The sequence below is a fragment of the Mesitornis unicolor genome, unplaced genomic scaffold (assembly GCF_000695765.1).
Source record: "Mesitornis unicolor isolate BGI_N332 unplaced genomic scaffold, ASM69576v1 scaffold37186, whole genome shotgun sequence".
Taxonomy (NCBI): domain Eukaryota; kingdom Metazoa; phylum Chordata; class Aves; order Mesitornithiformes; family Mesitornithidae; genus Mesitornis; species Mesitornis unicolor.
The window spans coordinates 86400-105824 of NW_010189582.1; the positions used below are offsets into that span (position 1 = coordinate 86400).

The 19425-nt window shown below is 37.8% G+C and overlaps 1 protein-coding gene across 1 annotated transcript in view; it reads left to right on the top strand.

Moving 5' to 3' along the window:
* Nucleotides 1-12727, top strand: part of LOC104541956 (cyclin-dependent kinase 6) — a gene marked incomplete at its 5' end in the record, with an annotated part of 93509 nt that extends 80782 nt beyond the window's left edge. Inside the window, 3 exons of the mRNA XM_010186125.1 lie at nucleotides 6223-6273; nucleotides 10234-10369; nucleotides 12232-12727. Of these exons, the coding sequence (XP_010184427.1) occupies nucleotides 6223-6273; nucleotides 10234-10369; nucleotides 12232-12378 (334 nt within the window). The remainder of the gene's footprint in view (nucleotides 1-6222; nucleotides 6274-10233; nucleotides 10370-12231) is intronic.
* Between the last annotated feature and the right edge of the window lie 6698 nt (nucleotides 12728-19425).

The following is a 19425-nucleotide window of genomic DNA, read 5'->3' on the forward strand; positions in this document are numbered from 1 at the left end:
AAGCACCTGCCTTTCTCAGTTCAGGCAGAAATCCCTTATTTGTCTTAGGAAATGGACTATATGTGCATTTACTTCATTTTAAATAGCAATGGGGAAAAAATTCAACACACTACAGCACTGGAAGTTTTCAGTAGTTTTCCAGAAACTATCTGTTTTCATTTATCTGCTTCTGTCTACCAGGGGACATAAGAAACTCCAGAGAAAATAATAATTACTGCAATTCTTTTGATGCATTAGATCTGATTCCAATAATAGTTTAATAGTGACATAGCCCAAATGATCTTAGAGATGTTATTCGTGATTGTGGTACTACCCTACTTGAAAGATGATAGGTTTCGAGTAAAAGAACTGGGTTGGAAAATACTAAAATAAGAAATTAAAGATGGCTGATCTATTTTCTGTCAGATTTTAGCTGAAGAGTATTTACTCAGTTGTAATGTCTATCTGTGTCATCTTTCTTCTTATATGTAGAGGAAGGTAAGTTTCTTAAAAGTTTTGAGCAATTTGTGATCAAGTATAATAAGCTCTACATGAAGTAACTTCTTCCTGTGCTGTGTCTGGCACCCACCCACACAAATATATTATTAAAGGGAAAGGAGAGGGAGAAGTACAAAAAATGTTGCATTTAAAATGAGAACTCTGAATTGCACAACAGCCGAGGCAAGTCACTTGTGACTGGAAGTGGGTAACTGTCCTGAGCGTGCAATGTTGTCAGCCGGGACCTGTTTTTAGAGTAAAGTTTTATACTGTACCATATTTATTTTACCTATCAGAAAGGCCAATGATCTTCATCTGTAAACAGCGATACGTATTTTTTCCTTTTATCTTGTCTTAGTTTCTCTTTTCCTGCCTGCAGTACAGCCTTGTCCACGGGATCTGTCAAAGTGAAACAGTAGTTGGAACAAGAGTGAGGAATCAGCTCAGAAATAACCCCTCTGAATAAAGGCTTCCACAGGACAGTCCAGATTGTGTTATTTCTAGCCACCACAAAATTCCAGTTTTATGTCCTATTGGTTTTAATTCTAAAAATGAAAATATTTTCTTCATAACAGGCAAGAAAGAACCTGACAAAATTATTTGCTAGCTATTCACATATTGTAATAGGAAAAGAAGAAAACCCCCATCATTTAAATATATCTCTGAGTCACAGACTATGTAGCTTGGCAGGTTTCCTGTGGCACGATGCAGGATTCCTTGGCAAAAGTTTCTTGGCTTTAGCTTTTCTAGTTTCTTCACTGTCACCTTGTTGCTCTTATACACACAGACATGCAAACTCCTAGACTTAACTACTACAACCTTACCAACTTCTAAAATTCCTTCCACTTCCATGAACTTCTGCTATATTCTTTCACTTTACTTTTTTCTTTCCACTTTGTCAAATCATGATGGACTTTCAACACCTCCCTCATTTTTTCTAATGCCTTCAAAGCAGCAGCTACCTGCTCTGAAATCACTGCTCTTCTTCCCAGCACTTCTCCTTGCCATCTCTTCAACCAGATTGTCTAGGCCCTACTTGCCAAAAAAAGCAAGTTCTACTTTCCCACCCATGGTGCTCTTTTCATTTTAGGGGGTTCTTGTATGACTTCACTGAGAGTACATGTGGATTGCCAATATAGAGACTTTTTGCAGAGAATATTGTTCAAGTCAGTTATCAAGGGATTATCCTTGTTTTTCTGTGATAAGAAGGACGGGGATGGGATTCACAACTGCTGTTGTCACCACATTGGGCAAATGGACTAGCAGAAAGAATCCGGATAGTTATTTTGGAAGTTATTGCTTACGTATCTGGAAAGATACAAACCTTGTCTAGCCTTGGAGGCACTTGTGTTGGCAACTCTAGAGTTGTCGTGATAGCTCTGTAATATGTTTTGGTTAGAAAGATAATTTCTTCCCTTTTTCCCTTCTTCAATACAGTTTTTCTTCACATGACCTTTCTTCCATGTATCCATTTTACCTGTAGTTTAATAACTCACTGTTAGAAATTGAAAGTTCATTTCCAATCAGAATGTCACTAATTGGTTCAAAATGTCAGCAACTATCAAGAAACTTGTGGAAATCTTTTCCTGTGCCTCAATGGTTTTATTAGGCTATTTTCTCCCTTGTGTCTGCATTGCAGTACAGACTAGAGCAGTGCTTATCAATATATTCTAATTCCAGTCTTTATGAAAAGTTAGAGACCCTCTTTGCTTTGTAGACCAAGATCTAAAAGTAAAGTCTAGAAGTAATGTGGCCAGTTTACAGTTAAAGCTCATTTATCTCTTGGGTGTCATTTCATTGTCATTGTATACAATACTTTTAGAATTGCTTTGACATGTCTGTGGAATTGCACCAGGGAAATTTTTTTCATGGAGACTTGCTTAGGAAATGTTTATATCTCAGTTTTTACTGAGTAGCACAGACATGGAACACAGTGTCTATAAAATAAAATACTCGACCTTTCAGACACCAATATCCAGTTCAAATAGATAGAATATTCAGTGAAGGTGAAACTCAGCATGAAACAACAACGTGAGCTGAGTGTATTCCTTTGGACAAGAGAAAAGAGCCTAAAGTTGGTGAATAGTGAAATCTAATTTGTTCAGCTGCATAAAGGCATGAGAGCCTTTCCTCCAGAAGATTAGTGGTGCAAGTCCTTCTAAACTATAAGCAGATGGTAATTTTCTCAGGATTTGTGAGTTTTTACATTGCTACCTTATGTCATAATCTGTATTTTTATTTCCGGATTATCACAGAATGGTTGAGGTTGGAAGACACCTCTGGAGCTGATCTGGTTCAACCCCCCTGCTCAAGCAGGGCCACCTAGAACTAGTTGCCCAGGACCATGTCCAGATGGCTTTTGAATATCTCCAAGGTGGAAGGCTGCACAACCTCTTTCGGTAGCCTGTGCCAGTGCTTGGTCACCTCCCAGTAAAGAAGTCCCATCTTCTCCCCTACTCAAGTGTGTGTTTTGTAACAGCAATGGTGTTGGATCCTTCAGAATGTGGATTTTGTAGCAAGCAAAGTCAGAGGAGGTTGAAAAGATCAAGAAACCACACAAAACACAAGCATATATCCCCATGGATAGCCCTTTCCTGCACTGAAATGTCCCTCTTTCCTGAGAAAAACATACACACAGATTTTAGGAGTTCTTTGAAGTCAGAGGACAAACTCAAATCTTCTGTCACAGGAGACAATCCCAGCTCCATGCCTTTCCCAAGGAAAAAAGGAATGCTACAAAATCAGTGTCTCAGAGTTAAACCAGTCTTACACAGATTATCATCACAGAGAGGAGAACATATCCCCAAGTAAGGACTTCTGGATTGAGCTTGCATAAATAAACCTCAGGGAGTGAGTGGGTGAGTCAAGTGAAAGATGCCAAGAACAAAGGTGAAATCTTACATTTATGTGGCTGCTGAGTATGCTCCCAGTTCAGTGCTACTGGGAGAGCTGATGCTCACCTTTAGAATAGAATTTAAAAAACAATCAGCTTGAGGTGGAAGTTTTTGTGTGTACTGGACTTGCAGTGCTGACAAGTCATTACTAAAGAGTAACTAGTACCAAAATGTGAGACAAGATCTTCGTATGACTGCTGATTAAGTGGATCTACTTCCCCAATCATCCATGCAATATTCCAATTGAACCTCCAGCCAAAATTCATGAGGCAAATTTCATTACATTAGTGGTGCATAACCTGGAGTTGGCATTCTATTGTAGTCATGATGGTGGGATGGATAGGCGGCTGAAAGATTAATTAATAACATTCATTATGATGAAATATCAAAGTATGTTGGAAGGTCACCTTGTGTTGTATAATTATATATTCAAAAGAATTTAAATTCTTGCTTCAGCCCTTAGTGAATCTGAGACAGCAGCAACGATGGGAAAAACCTCCCTTAAAAATCCCAAGAATCATACTTGTTTTGGCATGACACTGCCTAAGGTGATTTACGAACAAGGCTGGCTTTGCCAAGCTTTCACATTAATGCAAGGTTCAGCATACATTTTAAAACATTTAATCAGCTTTCCATTTGCATAAATAGGACTTTTTGATTGTGTATATTTTGTTAGTTTAAAGGACCCGAGTATTCTAATGCTGGAGCCAAAATTAAATACTCAGAGTAACTGTATATTAATAATTTTAAACAGCAACTCAAAAAAAATCTCTAAGGTTGTCATATTGCCTGACTTTGGAAGATCTGGAGTGTGTCTGCTGCCACAAACAATACTAGGATTGTAGCTACTGACCATTTTGAAAATCAGGCTCAAAACTTACAGCAGAAGTAGAGGCTCCTGTCTGAGTGCAGTTCAGCTTTGTTTTTATGTAGAAGCCAGTACTGGTGGATACCTTAAAGCTTAATAAGCTGAAACAGTCTTGTCAAAGAGGCTTCAGTTAGTAAATGTTATGTATAGCTGGGAAACAGCACATATTATTTTTTGTTCGCTCAGAATCAAAATAAATAAATCCCCTTATGGACAGGTAACAGGCTACCGCACTTTACCCCATCAGTTTCAATCTGAGGTTGTATGGTTTCACATCAGATTTGATGAAATTATTATCTAAATGTCCCTGTGCAAAACAGTTTGCAGTGTAAGTTGATATGACATTACCTGAATGGCAGCAAGCATTAAGGAGGCAAACTACATGTTTAGTTCATCAAAGATGGTCAGCATGTCTTCCAGTTATTGCTCTGCTCTTTTTCTTGGTGGCACAGACTTCTGCAGAAATTACTGTGCAGAAATTACTGTGTCTAACTGAAATGTCACAGTGCTCTGGTTTAGTGTGGACTCGCAAGATAGGCAGTGACACAGAGCTCTGTTGTCTATGTGAGAGTGTCAAGATGTAAAGCACCATTTTTCAGAATTAGCTCATGGTTAGCAAAAGAAGATCCAGATCCTACACCTGCTCCTGCTTATAGGCATAAGAGGAGAAGGACTGTAGTGAAGTAGTCTTTGTTGTCCCAGTGTAGATGAGAGAGATCTTCTCCTATGAGGAGCAACAGTGAAATGATGTCTTTGGCTATCACTGCTGTTAAGGACTTGTATAAGAAAAGGAATATGCAGAGACATGAGAAGTGTAACCAAAGGCTGCCAGTGAAAACATGGGAACGTGCATTGTTTGTCAAGTCACCAGGTCTCAGTTGAACAGTTTTGGAAACTGTAACCGTAAGTTTAGAGCATGCACTGCACTTCAGAAGAGAGGGGAAGCCTTGCTATCAGTCAACCCAAGTTAGTGTCTCGGTTTGCATGGTGTCTGAATTGCATTTCTTGGAGTAATTTACCACTTGTCGACCCAAAATGGTCTGCAGCATCTGGGGCCTGATCTTCACAGGTGCCTTCACTCTTGGCTGGACCCTTAATCATCTGTCAGTAATCTGTTGGAATGTGCTGGGAGTTTAAACATAAAATCACACTGTTCATTACACCTTACTGAATTCAACACAAAGATGACAGTACAGCCATACAGCCATACCAGTCTGAACTTCATCTTTTACGTAGGCACTATGGGGTGATGGTATGTTATAAATGATGAGTGAAAATATTTTAAATTGCACTTTGAAAGGAAAAAGTGTGTACCACTCTCTGAAATATTCTTAGTCACTGTTTTTTTCTGAAAGCCTTTGGACATTCAGCCTATTAATTTGTTTCTTTCCTGAACATATCTTTATTTATGCAGCAGAAGTATTCCTCTCCTTCAAGGTAAATTCTGTACCGTTTCACGCCCCATTCTATACAGATCTTCATAAATCCATTGTCATTTGTTTGACTCCTTAAACGTAGGAGCACATTTCCAATATACAATATACAAGAAATTTAATTTTGAATTTATATTCATAATAAATAATCTCTAATTTTATTATGTTTTAATGAATTGCATGACATTCGCTCTGGTTTTGTCTCTCTAAACAGCTATTTAAGTATGTTCTTTATAGTGAAAACTGTTTTGTTAATGATAGAATTCATAGGATAGTACTAATTAAAAGTTATCCTGTTCATGTGAAAGGATGCAATTAAATTTTCAAAAGTAGCATATCCAAAAATATGCCTTAGCTATCCCCTTTTTAACGAGTTTTAGTAGAAACTTGAAAGGTACACTCACAGGCTGGATAAAGCATGAAGGCAGAAGAAGTGAGGTCTCAAAAAAATAACACGTTTTCACCCTACATTGGCAGCTGTCAATGACAAATATAAACTCACATTAATTAAAGCAAGTCACATCCTAAAAATATTTCTTTATTCTTTCAGACCACTCTTCCGTGGAAATTCGGATGTTGATCAGCTAGGAAGAATCTTTGAGTAAGTAATAACTAGTTGCATTATGTCAATATCTGTTTAACATTGAAACACTGTGAGATTTCTTTGCCATGTTTTTTATGCAATAATGTGACTGGAACAAAGTATTCCTAGAACATATTTCCTATTGCTACTCTACTGTATGCAACATTTTATTTCCGTGTATTCAGTGTTAGAGTGGGAGGAGGAAGCAACATGGAATATAGTTCTGCAGAACTAACAGCCATCATCAGGAAATTATGAGAGAAACTTCTGTTTTCAGCTTTTTAAATCTCTTAAATGTATTGTGTATGCACCATTTATGCATATTCCTGAACGGTTAGCTCCAAGGGATTCTCTTCATGTAAACAAATGCAGAGGTTTTATTTTTCAGTAAATTTTGTGTATTTCAGAAAACAACACTAGAATACTTTAAAATTGTTATTAAACTGAAATCTCTAAGGTGATTGACAACAGCTTCTTTTCAGAATATACTTCTGTACGTAAGAAAATATTTTAGCTTTTAAAATATACTCTTTAGTCTGTTAAAATGATTAACAGTCCATATTTTGGTCAGAAGAGTAACAGTAGGAACAGAAGGAATATCAGTATTTTAACATGTGCTTTGTCGGAGATGAACTAATTTGCTTTGTTTTAAAATATTTTCACAATTCCAGGAGCTTGTGTTTTTCTTCTTCAGATATATCAAATATGTTGAGGTGGGGAGGCTCTAAACTCTCTGAAGCAGAATAATTCTCTTCCAAAATGTGTTTTTAGTTAAAAAACAAAAAAATAAGTTATTGATGTTACTGATATAAAAATTAAGTAGGACTATATCACTTTTTCTTGTAAAAGTTCTTCAGAGCAAGTAATGTTTCTGAATTTATGAGAACCATGTAAACTTAAGATCTGATTAACGTATCATGTATTTAAGAAATCAGAGCCACGTAGGGCTGGTCCCACTCCAGAGAACGCCCATTTGCCTTTACTTTTCTGCCTTCCCTTTTTGTATGGAGGGGCTGCAGGGATCCAGGGATCTGGATGAAATAAGAAATAGATAGCAGAGAGGGAGGGGGAGAGAGAGAGATAGAGAGAGAGAGGAGGCTGAAATATTATTCCCTTGAAGATACTCCAAAGAGAAGATAGTAAAATTTCTAAGGAGAAGAGCTTAAACAGAGCAAATAATGCATTTCTATGTTTAACCATTTTTCCAGTTCTCAAATCATAACAGATCTGTTTCTAGGCATTTTCATTATTTAATATGAGGTTCCTAAATTGCAGGTCTTGATTTCACACAGTTGACTTCCCTTTCCTGCATACCATACCAGTGTATGTGACTCACTTGCGTGGTTAATTTGTCATGCACTGAATAGCTCTTCCTGCTCGATCCAGAAAAATCAGTCCTTAAAGTTTACTTTCTCTTCTTCTGCCAAAGCTACTCCTTCAGTCCTACAATATTCTGCTTTATTAAATAAAGATGGTTTTGATACATACAACGTATTTTATAATTAAAAAGACATAGCTGTTATTTTTTTAAGTATTTTGATTAATTTATGACATTTAAAGGGAAAAATAAAAATAAACTGGGCTAGGATTAAATGCATAGCTGCTAGCGACAGCCTCCAACAGGGATCTTTCCATCCCTAGGGGCCGAGATTACCTGTGCAGAAAAGAATTCATCAAGAAAAGAAAATGCCTTGGTAATTTTAGAAGAAAATCCTTATTACAGATCTACTTAAAGAGAAAGTTCATTTTTGCTTCTTTTGTGCAGTTCTCCTTGAATAGTTGAAAAGTTTCTTTCTTAGGTTCGGGGGGGGGGGGTTGTGCTAAATAGTGTTTATTTTGTGTTTTCACAGCTGGAGAACCCCCTACAGTTAGGCATAGCTCTTATTGTAGGAGGATTGTTTCTTTCTACGGTAGTGACTCATTCTGCAGACTGATATGGACAGAAAGTAGTTTCGGGATTTTTGTGCAGTCTAGATTGATGCATTCTTTAGATAACGGGGCTGTGGTCAACCTTTGCTTTACATGTGTGTTCTGATTTGCATCAGGTAAAATTCCACTACATTTGAGGGTAAATCCCTCGGAGGTGGCCCAAACCAATTTCCTGCTTCTCCAGGACACCATCAGCATGTGGGATATCCTCACAGATTTTGGGCTGCAATGGTTTGAGCAGACTTGTCTCCCATTGTGATCAATGAGAGTGGAAAGTGCTTGGTGTTTCTCAAGACTGGGCCTGAACCTTTGGCAGGAGGTGAAACTCATCCAAGATACTCCCAGACTTAGTCACTGAAATGGTAGTGCTACCAGACCAGAGTGAGGGCATCTGCTCAGACATTCATTCTTATGAATTTTGAATATTACGTGAGGGCATAGCTAAAAATGTCTCTTCTTCCCACTCTTGGTCTTGTCCACCCTACCTGTCCGACAGGCTGCCTCCTTGTTTCTTTTTAGTAGCTTTGCCTATGCCTGGGCTTACTCTGCCCTGTTCATGCTCTCTCGTGCAAACATTAAAAAACCTGGGACTAACCAAACACATTTGAATGGCAGGCTAAACTTCATTGTTGATTAAAATATGTAACACCCCCATCTTCCCATGATGCTATTTTTATCCTATTTAATACAGGTCCCAATCCTCAAACAACTAATCACATGGCTTTAACCACTTTGGCCAAGGGAGTTGCCCCATACATCCACTGTGTGGTGATAAAAGTAAAATTCAATTTTCCATACAGATTTAACATCATTTCCCCAGGAGCTGTGGTATCTTCAGTTGTACTAAAATTAAATTTTCCTGAGATTTTAATTGCTATGCCCTTCTAGCCATGCTGTTGTTTTGAGGACATACTAATTTTCAGAGGTATTTTTGGTGAGCCAAATTACAATCCAAAATCCATGTAGGTAGATGTGGGGTAATTCCCCTGACTTCAATGAGGTAACCTATGGTTTACATCAAAGTGTTTGGCCCATGGCCTCACCAGGTCTTTCTACCAACCCCCATCAGAAGAAAGGTCAATGCTGCTCCCTAGCGGCATTGGGCTTAGTGCAGACCCAAGTATTCATTGACTTCTTTAATGTTCCTTCTTGTCTTACTCTGTCAGTGTTTCCATTAAAAATCTCGATTTTACAGGAAGTAAAAATTTATTTTCCCTGAAACCTGACAAATAATGATTGTCTTTTCCAGAATGTCCATCAGAAAGTGGCGTTTCAACCCCACAAATACTAACATCAGACTAAAGTATGAAATGTGTGAGACATGATCCATCATTGGAAGTTTACCTACTATTTCATTTATTTGGGTTTTAAACCTTAACATGATTATTTAATAAGTATAAATATCTTCTAGAATTTAGAGAATAAAGAAATAAAACATAAAAAGATATTAAAATATTATCTTAAAGGGTAAAGAGAAACTAAAATACAATTGAAAGTGAAAACATAAAGACATTCTATTCCTGTGCCACTTCTGAATGGAGACTTTAAAACCTGTATTGTGAAGCAAATAAATTGTTTAAATTTGGGCAACAATTACTGCACATAGCTTTGAAGCATTATGAAACATCCTTTTTATTGCCTTACCCTCATCTTGACCCACACTCTTCTCTCAGTCCCTATTCTTGTGAAGAAAGATCCTTGCATGCAATTCCCCTTTGAAACTTACTGCTTTTAATCATCCTGGAGCGACATGTGTTGCACCATCCAGTCAAGAGCTGAGCAACTTTCTTCCAAAGCCTTCAGCCCTTTTTCAACAAAAAGACTCAGAAAATTGAGACCTAGGACAGAAAACTGTGCTGGCCAAAGAAGGGTTTCTACCAAGCACACTGAGAATCTACACTCCTCAGCCTCTATTCACAGAGATCAGTGCACAACTGTACAATTTATCTCATTTAAACAAAAAGACTTATAAACTGCTACTCAGTATAATCAATATAAAGGGGATACTGCATAAATGTTCAGACCTAACGTTATGTTTTCCTTTCACAGTGTTATTGGACTCCCAGAAGAAGAGGACTGGCCTAATGACGTTGCCCTTCCAAGAAATGCTTTCACTTCCAGACCTGCACAACCTATCGAAAATCTTGTACCAGATATTGATGACCTGGGCAAAGACTTGCTTCTTGTGAGTTTCTATTTGCTCTTCTCCAAGCCACATCCCTGATAGCTCCCACTGTGCCTGCAATGTGCCAACAAACATTTATGTTTCCTTTTAATACAGTTATTAAAGAAAAGCTCAAAAGTAGGTAAACAAATTCATGTAAATCTGTGAAACATCAGCAAAAAGACACCACCTTTGGCTCAAGAGGTGTCAGAGCTGAGAACAGTTAGAGACTAGGAAACTGTGTCAAGGAAGTACCTGTTTGACCTGTCTTTAGACTTATGCTTAGATATTGTTTAGTGACCACTGTTGTGCCATTGATTCAGACATTCTTTAGGTAGAAGCCTGACATGAGTACAAAAATGGTTCTACAGTTTTTCATGGGATAGTGGACCCAGTATAAAGCAGAAAATAGGCTGTAGAGGCAGATTACATCTGCATGTCTTCTTTGAATGCTGAAAACTCAAGATTTGGAATTCACCAATTGCTGCCTCTTAGAGATGACAAGATTGAACAGAAGCTAACAAATTGTGCTGGTACAGCTGGTAACACTGAATTCAATTAAATTAGTTTCATAATTTTTATCGATATATTATAAACTACAGCCTTGAAGTTCAGTCTTGGAATGGAATATACGGAATGGCCTTGAATCAGTTTGCTTTTGCTGTGTTTGTTGAAATCTAGCTAAAGTTGTTCTCTGAAAGCCTTTAAAAGATCTTGGTTCACGCAGGCTCAGTAGAGTGGGCTCAGTGCAACTCTTGAAAAACTTGATGCATCCCTTCAGGAACTGCTCACTCTTACCAAATTTATCTCTACAGAACAGCAGATCATCTTCCATTCTCCTTGTGACTGCAGCTCCAAGCTGCGGCAAGCCAGACTATGTCTGGACACGTGAAATGACAGGGAGAAATGCATCTGTTGTGCTTACAGGCAGCCTGGAAATGGAAGTTAGATGAGGGACAAGAATTAGATTCCGGGAACAACAAGGAATAAAATGTGGCAGAGAGCTGAGTGAGTGTGAGGCATGATGTGAGGGAGGAAGAAGACGAATATCTATGCCTAGAAGATGAGGTGGGAAGGGAAGCTGTTAACTGTTAGGCAAAGAGATGAGAACTGGGAGCCACAGATTAAAGGGGAGAGTAGGACTGGAAGTTGCTTAATTAAATTTCAGTAGTTAAATGATAGAAATACTGATACAAGAAAAGAATATAAGAGTAGGGAGTGGTTAGACAAGGATAGCAGGAAGAATACTATTTGGAGGTGAATGACGGAAAAGAGAAGAACAAGGTACAAAACAGAAGGCTATGGGAGAGATTTCAGTGCTGGCTGGACAATAGCTGGGATAAGGATCTGGAAAGAAGGCAAGCATAGTACAACTAGGAAGAAGAGGGAGAAACTGAACACAAAACATTAGCTTACAAAGGCTATGAAGTCAAAGACCCAACGCCTATAGAAATGCTGAGCCTAGGAATGAACATATACCTTATGATGCTGTCCATGTTTGTATAATCACAAAAGAACAGTGTATTGAACACTGAGGGGATTCAAAAGTTGTTCATGAATAGCTGTCCCCTGCAGCCTGTGAGACAGATGTCCTTGTACATGTGAATTCAAGAAAACCTGAATTCTAGGATTTACTTAACTATGAATACTTGAATTTTCTAACTTGTTCTTTTCTATTAGCTTTGTGGATGCCATATTCATATACTATGATACCACTGCTTGTTTTAATATGGATGGCCATCTTATCATGCAGCCCCTACTGAGACCCTGTTGTGTCTCATACTGATCATAAATTGAAGATGGCATGCAATAATGTGTACATGCAATGTTAGCACTGTTAACTATATATTTTAGTTAAAACCAACTTCTTTTCATACTTACAGAAATGCCTAGCGTTCAATCCAGCCAAGAGAATATCTGCCTATGTTGCTCTCTCTCACCCATATTTCCATGATCCGGAGAAATGCAAGGAGAATCTGGACTCTCGCATGCCACCCAGCCAAAACTCCAGTGAGATGAATGCATCCTAATGCTGACCGAAGATGAACAAGACGTGTAGCTGACAAGGCCACTGTCCCATACAAACCACATAGCTGTTCTAGTGAAGATCATTATTTGGAGGTTTTATGCACTTATCTTTTCTTTCGGGATTGTGCTAGTTTACTTTCCTCAGAGCAACGCAAGGGCCAGGGCTTTGACCTGCTCCCATTGCAGCTTTATGTTTGTTTTAGATTTGTTCTGTTTATCTACCTGGGAAAACTCCAGACGAAGACAAGCTGCTGACCAGTTTTGCTGCCATTTTATCCTTTTAATATTGAATGCTGCCAGTGCGGAGTAGGATGATGAAGTCACTGCCAAAACATGATGCAATCTCTCTCTCTCTAGCTGCTGAAGCATGATTTGGTACTTTTTAAATTATTATTATTTGATCTCTTACAGTGATATTTAAAGAGTGGCACTGAAATATCAGATCTCTGCAACCTGCAGTTAACTGATATGTGCATTAATACATCCAGCTACTGTTCATTCATAGCATATATGCAGGTGCTTCTCCACTTGAAAACTTGGTTGGATTATTTTATCATTTCATTGCTCTATAAAAATAACAGTGATGATGATGATCATAATAAACGTCTCAACTTTTAGTTTTTTTCATACACAAACGAGTTATTATCTAGCTACGTTTGTGTGCATGTTGCAAAAAACAAGTGTTTTATAAAACTTCTAGAGTCTTGTTTTTAAAGACATTTCTGGTTTCCAAATGGTCACTTTCTCTTGAAATCCAGGGACATTCTAGCCCATTATCTAACCTATCGCCTTCCCCCTGGAAAAAGCTGCAAGCATATTTTCTCCATCCCATTCCAAATTTTCTGATATGCAGATCAAAGACATGAGCATAGCAAATCAATACAAATTTTGTGCCAAAAAGGAAAATAGAAAAAATATTTCCAGTTCAAAAGCAGAGACTCCTATACCTGTAATAAGCACAGATATGTATTTCTGCTGAATTGTGTGCCGTATACTGAGCTGCCTTACCTGCAACACCCCCCAATGCATCGTAAGTGTATGAACATTACTGTCTCAAAATCCCTCGGATGTCATTTATTAAGCAGACTTGTTTTCTATGCAGAAATGCATGAGCTTCTCTCCTAAACCACCATGTGGGTATACTGGCACATGCCTCTCCACTAGGGTTAATGTGCCATTATTGAATGTCAGAATAACTAAGCAATTCACATGCCTTTATAGCACAGTTATTTTAAATATTACATTAAATGTTTATATTTAGTATTTTTGCCTTAACTAAAATATATTTTCAGTATTTTAAAAAGAAGCTTTTATTTTTTTAATACTGTACTGGGAAAAAAGAAATATTTTAAATTCATAAAAGCTGTTCCCTAGCATGCCTTTAGTGCATTTACCTGGATATGACTTGGGGGAAAATATTGGTCCAACGAGTTAGCCCTTACCACAAAACCTTGAATATACACTATTGCAGTATAACTGATGACAAGTGAGGCAGCTAAGCTTTGCTTACTCCTGTGACAGTCCCTTAGGCTTCTCTCTTCCTCATCTCTACTTCATCTTGTCTCGCTAGTGAGCCAGCATTATATCCTCCTGCACAGCATGCTTGGCAGAAGCAGGTCCTTAGCAGTGAGCTGAGCAATGTAATTTTTGCAGCTGTGGCACGGGAACTTGGAGCGGTCTCCCTGGCAGGTTTCTCAGTCCTGTGATAGTCTGGCTCTTGTGGCAAACTTCACTGTTAACTCTGTTTCAGGTATCTGCACTTTCTGGGACGTGGCCCATTGCTGGGATAGTGAGTAGATCTTACCTGTCTCTTGGATAAAGCTTTCTGTTACTGTTAGACATATAAGCCTATGATGTATGGTTAAATTAGGTCTGGTTTAAGTAAGCCAGATTTTAAAAGGACCACTTGCATACATGTGTGCAGTGGCCTGTGCTTTTCTTCATGCCTAGAATAATGCCTGTGCAAGACCTACTAGCACAAGGAGGCAAGTTGCAAATTAGGCCTGCCAAGAGCACACACAAGGCATCTGCACACAGAGATACTACAGATGCGTAACACAAGACTGTTGGAAGCTCTCTGAGTGCCAAGCCAAAGGCCAGGGAGTGGTCACAGCAGGTAACCCTCTCATCTTGGCCTTGTCTTTGTCATCGTCTCTGTTCCTAGGGGAACTGCGAACCCACTGCACCAGTGTTGTCCCAGCCCTGCTCCGCCATGGGTCAGTGGACCGGAGTGCAAATAGATTTTAACGTTCATAGAAAAGAATGGGCTAGAGTGAAATTTTTGCTAACCGTTTTCAAACACTAATTAGAACAACAAACAGAGCTAAAATACAGGAGAATCTTGCAACAGTAACAGAAAAGATTTCTACACAGTTTAGCACTTCTAAAAACATTCCACATTTTACCTAGCCCCAAGCTATGATACATACTTTGTCAGGGCATTCAGCTGGTGTAACTTTCCAGCAGCTGTCAGGGAACCCTCCCAGAGCTCTCCAACAACTAATGTAAGGGTGAGAATGTAGGGGTGGAGAGGATATTTTCAAATTAGGCTCAAAACTCCCAGACAGAGATGTGCATCTGTTCTGTGTTAGAAGAGCTTGTTGTATTAAGCTTAGCAAAGCAAAGCCTAGAAAATAATATGATTGCTGAATGTAGTTACACTATTAGGTAAAACAAAAAGGAGGGAAGAGAACACTGTAATCCAAAGTGTAGCATTGGCCCAAAACCTAATGAGAAAATGGAAATTACAAGGAAGTTCACTACTTGAGCAGTATTTCTCAATCAGCAGAGAAAAGCAGGGGCTGGCTTATGGACTCAGAAGCAGAGCTTCTGCACCATGGTGCTGTATTTTGTCTAATTATATATTATGTCTAATATTTGTCAGGTAATAAATGGGGGTAATCAGGAGAAGAGCTTGAGAAGGGTTGCATTAATGTTCATGTTCTGGAACATCCAGTGGGAGTGGCAGGAACCAAAAAAGAAATTGAAGTTTTGTCTTGGCAGGGCTATGGAAAAGATTTGTCTAATGGGGTCCCTGTGGTAGCAAGGGCCTAGATTCAAAGGACCAATGAGTTTTCAAATGACCTCCTTCTCAAAATCTCCTTAGGAAGAAATTCTTACTCTTACTTCAGTCTTCCCTGCCAAATCGTGGGGCTTCTCTTACACAGTAAACTGACCAAGCCTGTTCTCTGGCTGGGCAAAGTGCTGACACTGGCCAAAATCACACCAGGAATCATGCTCATAATTAGACAGTACAGACTGTGGGGCTGTGCTCGAGACCATGCCCTTCCGCTTTTTATTTTACTGGTATAGCTCCACACCTTTACTCATTACTGCCATATGTGTAGGACGTAGGAATTGTGTATGTGAAAAAGAAAGTGCTCCTTGACATGCATGTTCAGTCTCTTCATACACCTTTTAAATAAGACTTCAGAGTGTAATTCTTCTTAGCAATAACTATGGCTGTATATGTTCTGCAGGAGCGGGTCAGCAGCAGCTAAAAACCAATGAATAACAAAATATATATTAAAAATAAGTATAGATGTTTAGCTCCTAGAGCACACCCACAACCAGGCACTGTGCTCTTCTCAGCAGAGAACAGGCTGTTCTCAGTAATAGAAGGAGCAATTTCTATCTCCCACCAACCTCTTTTTTTTATCACTGCTACATAATTCTGCAGGAAAAACAGACCCAATAGCCAAGGAAAAAAATCGCCAAAGACAGCTAGTGAAGTGCTAATTGCTGAAACATAGCAATACATCTGGGGCAGCCCTTTTATCTCTTCACCCCATCTCCACGCTCATTCTAGCTCTCCAGTTCTCCTTCAACTCCGTTATGGAAACAGGTTTCAGTGACACTCACAGGTGCTATTTCCAACAAGATTCTTCCAAACTTTTAATTGTGTCAGTGTCCCCTACGTGCCTGTTACCAAGTAAGTGTTGCTTCTTTTAGTTCAGCAGCCCAGAACTGATGATTAAAAAAGCATCTCTTTGTGCACCTCCTTGCTTACTCTTAGTTTTGCATACACCTATGTGGCCTTCTGTGTGCCAAGTAAAATTCTAAAAATAGTGTATTTCTGTGTAGGCTGTTCCCATACGCTAGGTATTTTTCAGCCTATTAGTCCTCAGTGGTAAAGAGTACCTTTCTCTATTGTTTCTGTCCTAAAACACACCAAAAATTGAGGACTTCATGTTTGCAAAATACTGAAATTTGGTGCTATGTGTACGGAGCCTTTTACATTAAAGGAATCAGTAAGTTGTAGTATCTGAGCATCTTCTGCGTGGGGGATAATATCCAGAATCGTAACTCTTACGTGGTTTTCACACTCAGTGGTAGTTTTGGTGCATAAGAACTAAATACTGTGCCTTGCTACTTTTCACAGGTTCACTCACTGTCTTTGAGAAGCATGTTTTATTATATATATTTAATATGGAAAATAAAGAGAAAACATGCTCTTTTGGTCTTTTAGCCAACAAACTTGGAGCACTTATCTGACTCACAACTGAAAACACATCAGTTGTCTAATATGTATGTGAATCATAAACCACAGAGTTTGGTTTAAAAGGCCACGTAAATTAATTATGTTCCATGTATAAGACACAGTTGAATAATGAAGAAGTTAATTCAAAGAACTCTGTTTTGTAGAACCACTTTGCTAGTATTTTTTCGTATATAGTAGTTTCAGAAATAGATTGATTTTTATATACAATATGTGTTAGAAGAAACTAGGCTATTAGACTGATTTTGTTGTGTTATGCTTGAAGCTTGAATTGATCACAAGCTTAGGAACCTAACATATTTATTTTATTGCGACAAAACTACTTCTAAATATCAAGATCTCTTTTGATGTTAACAGGTTTTCACTCTTTTCTTAATGTGTAAATCATTTTATTGAAATTAGTATATTAGAAAAAACATTTTATCAAACTGCAGCTATGTGGGAAAAATTAAGAAATATATTTTTACTTTCACAGAGAATAGTAACATGTTATATACTGAAATCTTCAGTAACTGACTGTTAATAAGCTATCATTTTTACTTTTTGATTGCTAAGTATTGGAGTATACAGATTACTTTCCATGAAGAAAAAATTCAGAAACAATCTCTAGAAAAGTAAATGGCATTTTATATGTTTAACCTTCCAAGTTCCATTTTCATATCGAGTTTTTTTTGTGCAAGTACAGTTCAGGTGTGCAAAAAAACCAACTACAATTTTAACAGTCTAATAGACTGTGTAACTCAAATATGAGTTTCATTAGTGAGCTATTAATTTTACTATATCTCTTTGTTTTGCAAACTGATAGATAATGGCTGTAATATAAGTCTACTTTCTGGACCCAACTCTACAACCATCAAATCCCAGTAATTTATGTAAAACAATAAGAAGCTTTCTCATTGATTTAAATGAACTATGCCATTAAAAGAAAGATGTGGAGAAATGAACTGACAAATACACTTTTTCCAAGTGTTATTTCTTCCCTTTAGGTTGAATCTTAGCAAGTATTAGAGACTGATATGCAATATATACACAATAAAAAAAAAACATAAAAGCACTTAGGAGTAGTGTGCAGAGATAATACAAAAAATGGCATTTTAGGTTCTTGAAGAAACCAGCTAAAAATGATTCTTTTAGCTGAAATACTCAAAATTTTGAAAGTTATATATTTTTCCGTTAAAAATATTCTTGATAACTATGCCTATGTTTTTAATTCAGACAGTGATAGGCACCCAAACAGAACTGAATCAAACAAGAACTTGTTCTCAAAACTGATTCTGCAAGGCCAAGTAGATACCATCAGTTCTTTATGTGTTCACTGGAAGCTGGCATTAGCCAGCGCCATGCTTAGATGAGCCTTTTGCTTTCTGGGCAGAAAAGCCCAAGTTACTGTGAGTAAAGTTACTGGGAAATTTGCTTTGACTTAAATGAAGTCCTTTGAGAGCTTCTGCAGTATTCAAATTTCCAGCCTCCACTGAAAGACTGTGCAAAACAGCTAAGATAAACCAAAACTCCCCAACCATATGGCATTTTTTCCTTCAGATTAAATGTTTTATTTATGTTAGAATACATCCAGCCCAATGTCAATGAAACTTTGCATAGCTAGAGAAAGTAAGAAGAAACTCTGCTGTATTTTCTGCTATATTTTGATACTGGGTGATTTTGGTGGATTAAATTTTTTTTGCTTTCAAAAAATATCAGACAAAAGATACTTCCTTCTGTAACAAAAAAGCAAACAACTGACACATAGTAAAGTTTAAAAAGGAGATTTTAAGGAACTACTGGGAAAATATTATTGGAATAATGGAAAAGGAACACATATATAACATGAAAAATGTAAATACAAACAATGTGTATTAAATATGCATTGAAATTAATACTTTTTCACTGACCTTGCAGAGTTAATAGGGTTTTAGGGAAGAAAAGAATCCAAGTATGAACTTTTTCTAACTACCATTTTAATGTTCATTTGCACTAAAGCAGCTTATACTATTTGACTGAAAGGGGAAGGGAAAACAGGTAATGTTCAACTTGTGATTTACTTTGGTGATGTCTACATCCTGTAAAGCTCTCAAGCTCGCTGTCCATTTTTGAGCAAGCTGGATTTACATTCACACTGTTCAGTTTTCTGCACCTTAAACCCATCTACATGCCAGAAAAAAACCCACATTTTCTAGTGTTTACATTGATACTTGCTCCCATTGACATGCTTATGTTAAAACCAGCCGAAGAGCAGTCTCCACCACTGTATGGAAAATGAATTTTCACAGACTGGCAGCTTTCTTCGTCCAATTACTCCTAAAGAGTTTGTAATTAACATTCTGCAGTATGCAGCCGTTCTTTTATTCCATGTTTCATACATACATCATGTTATGCAAATCCTCAGCTTTTTTTTTTTCTTTTAAAAAAAGCAATTCTTGAATGTTTGGATCTATTTTGAGTAGTTAGATGATGGAGGAAATTTGTGAAGTGCTGCAAAGGTGGGAAAAATGGGCAGAGATTAGGAGAGTTCAGGACAATTTTGGGAAGTGAATTTGAACATGTGGAAAAGTTA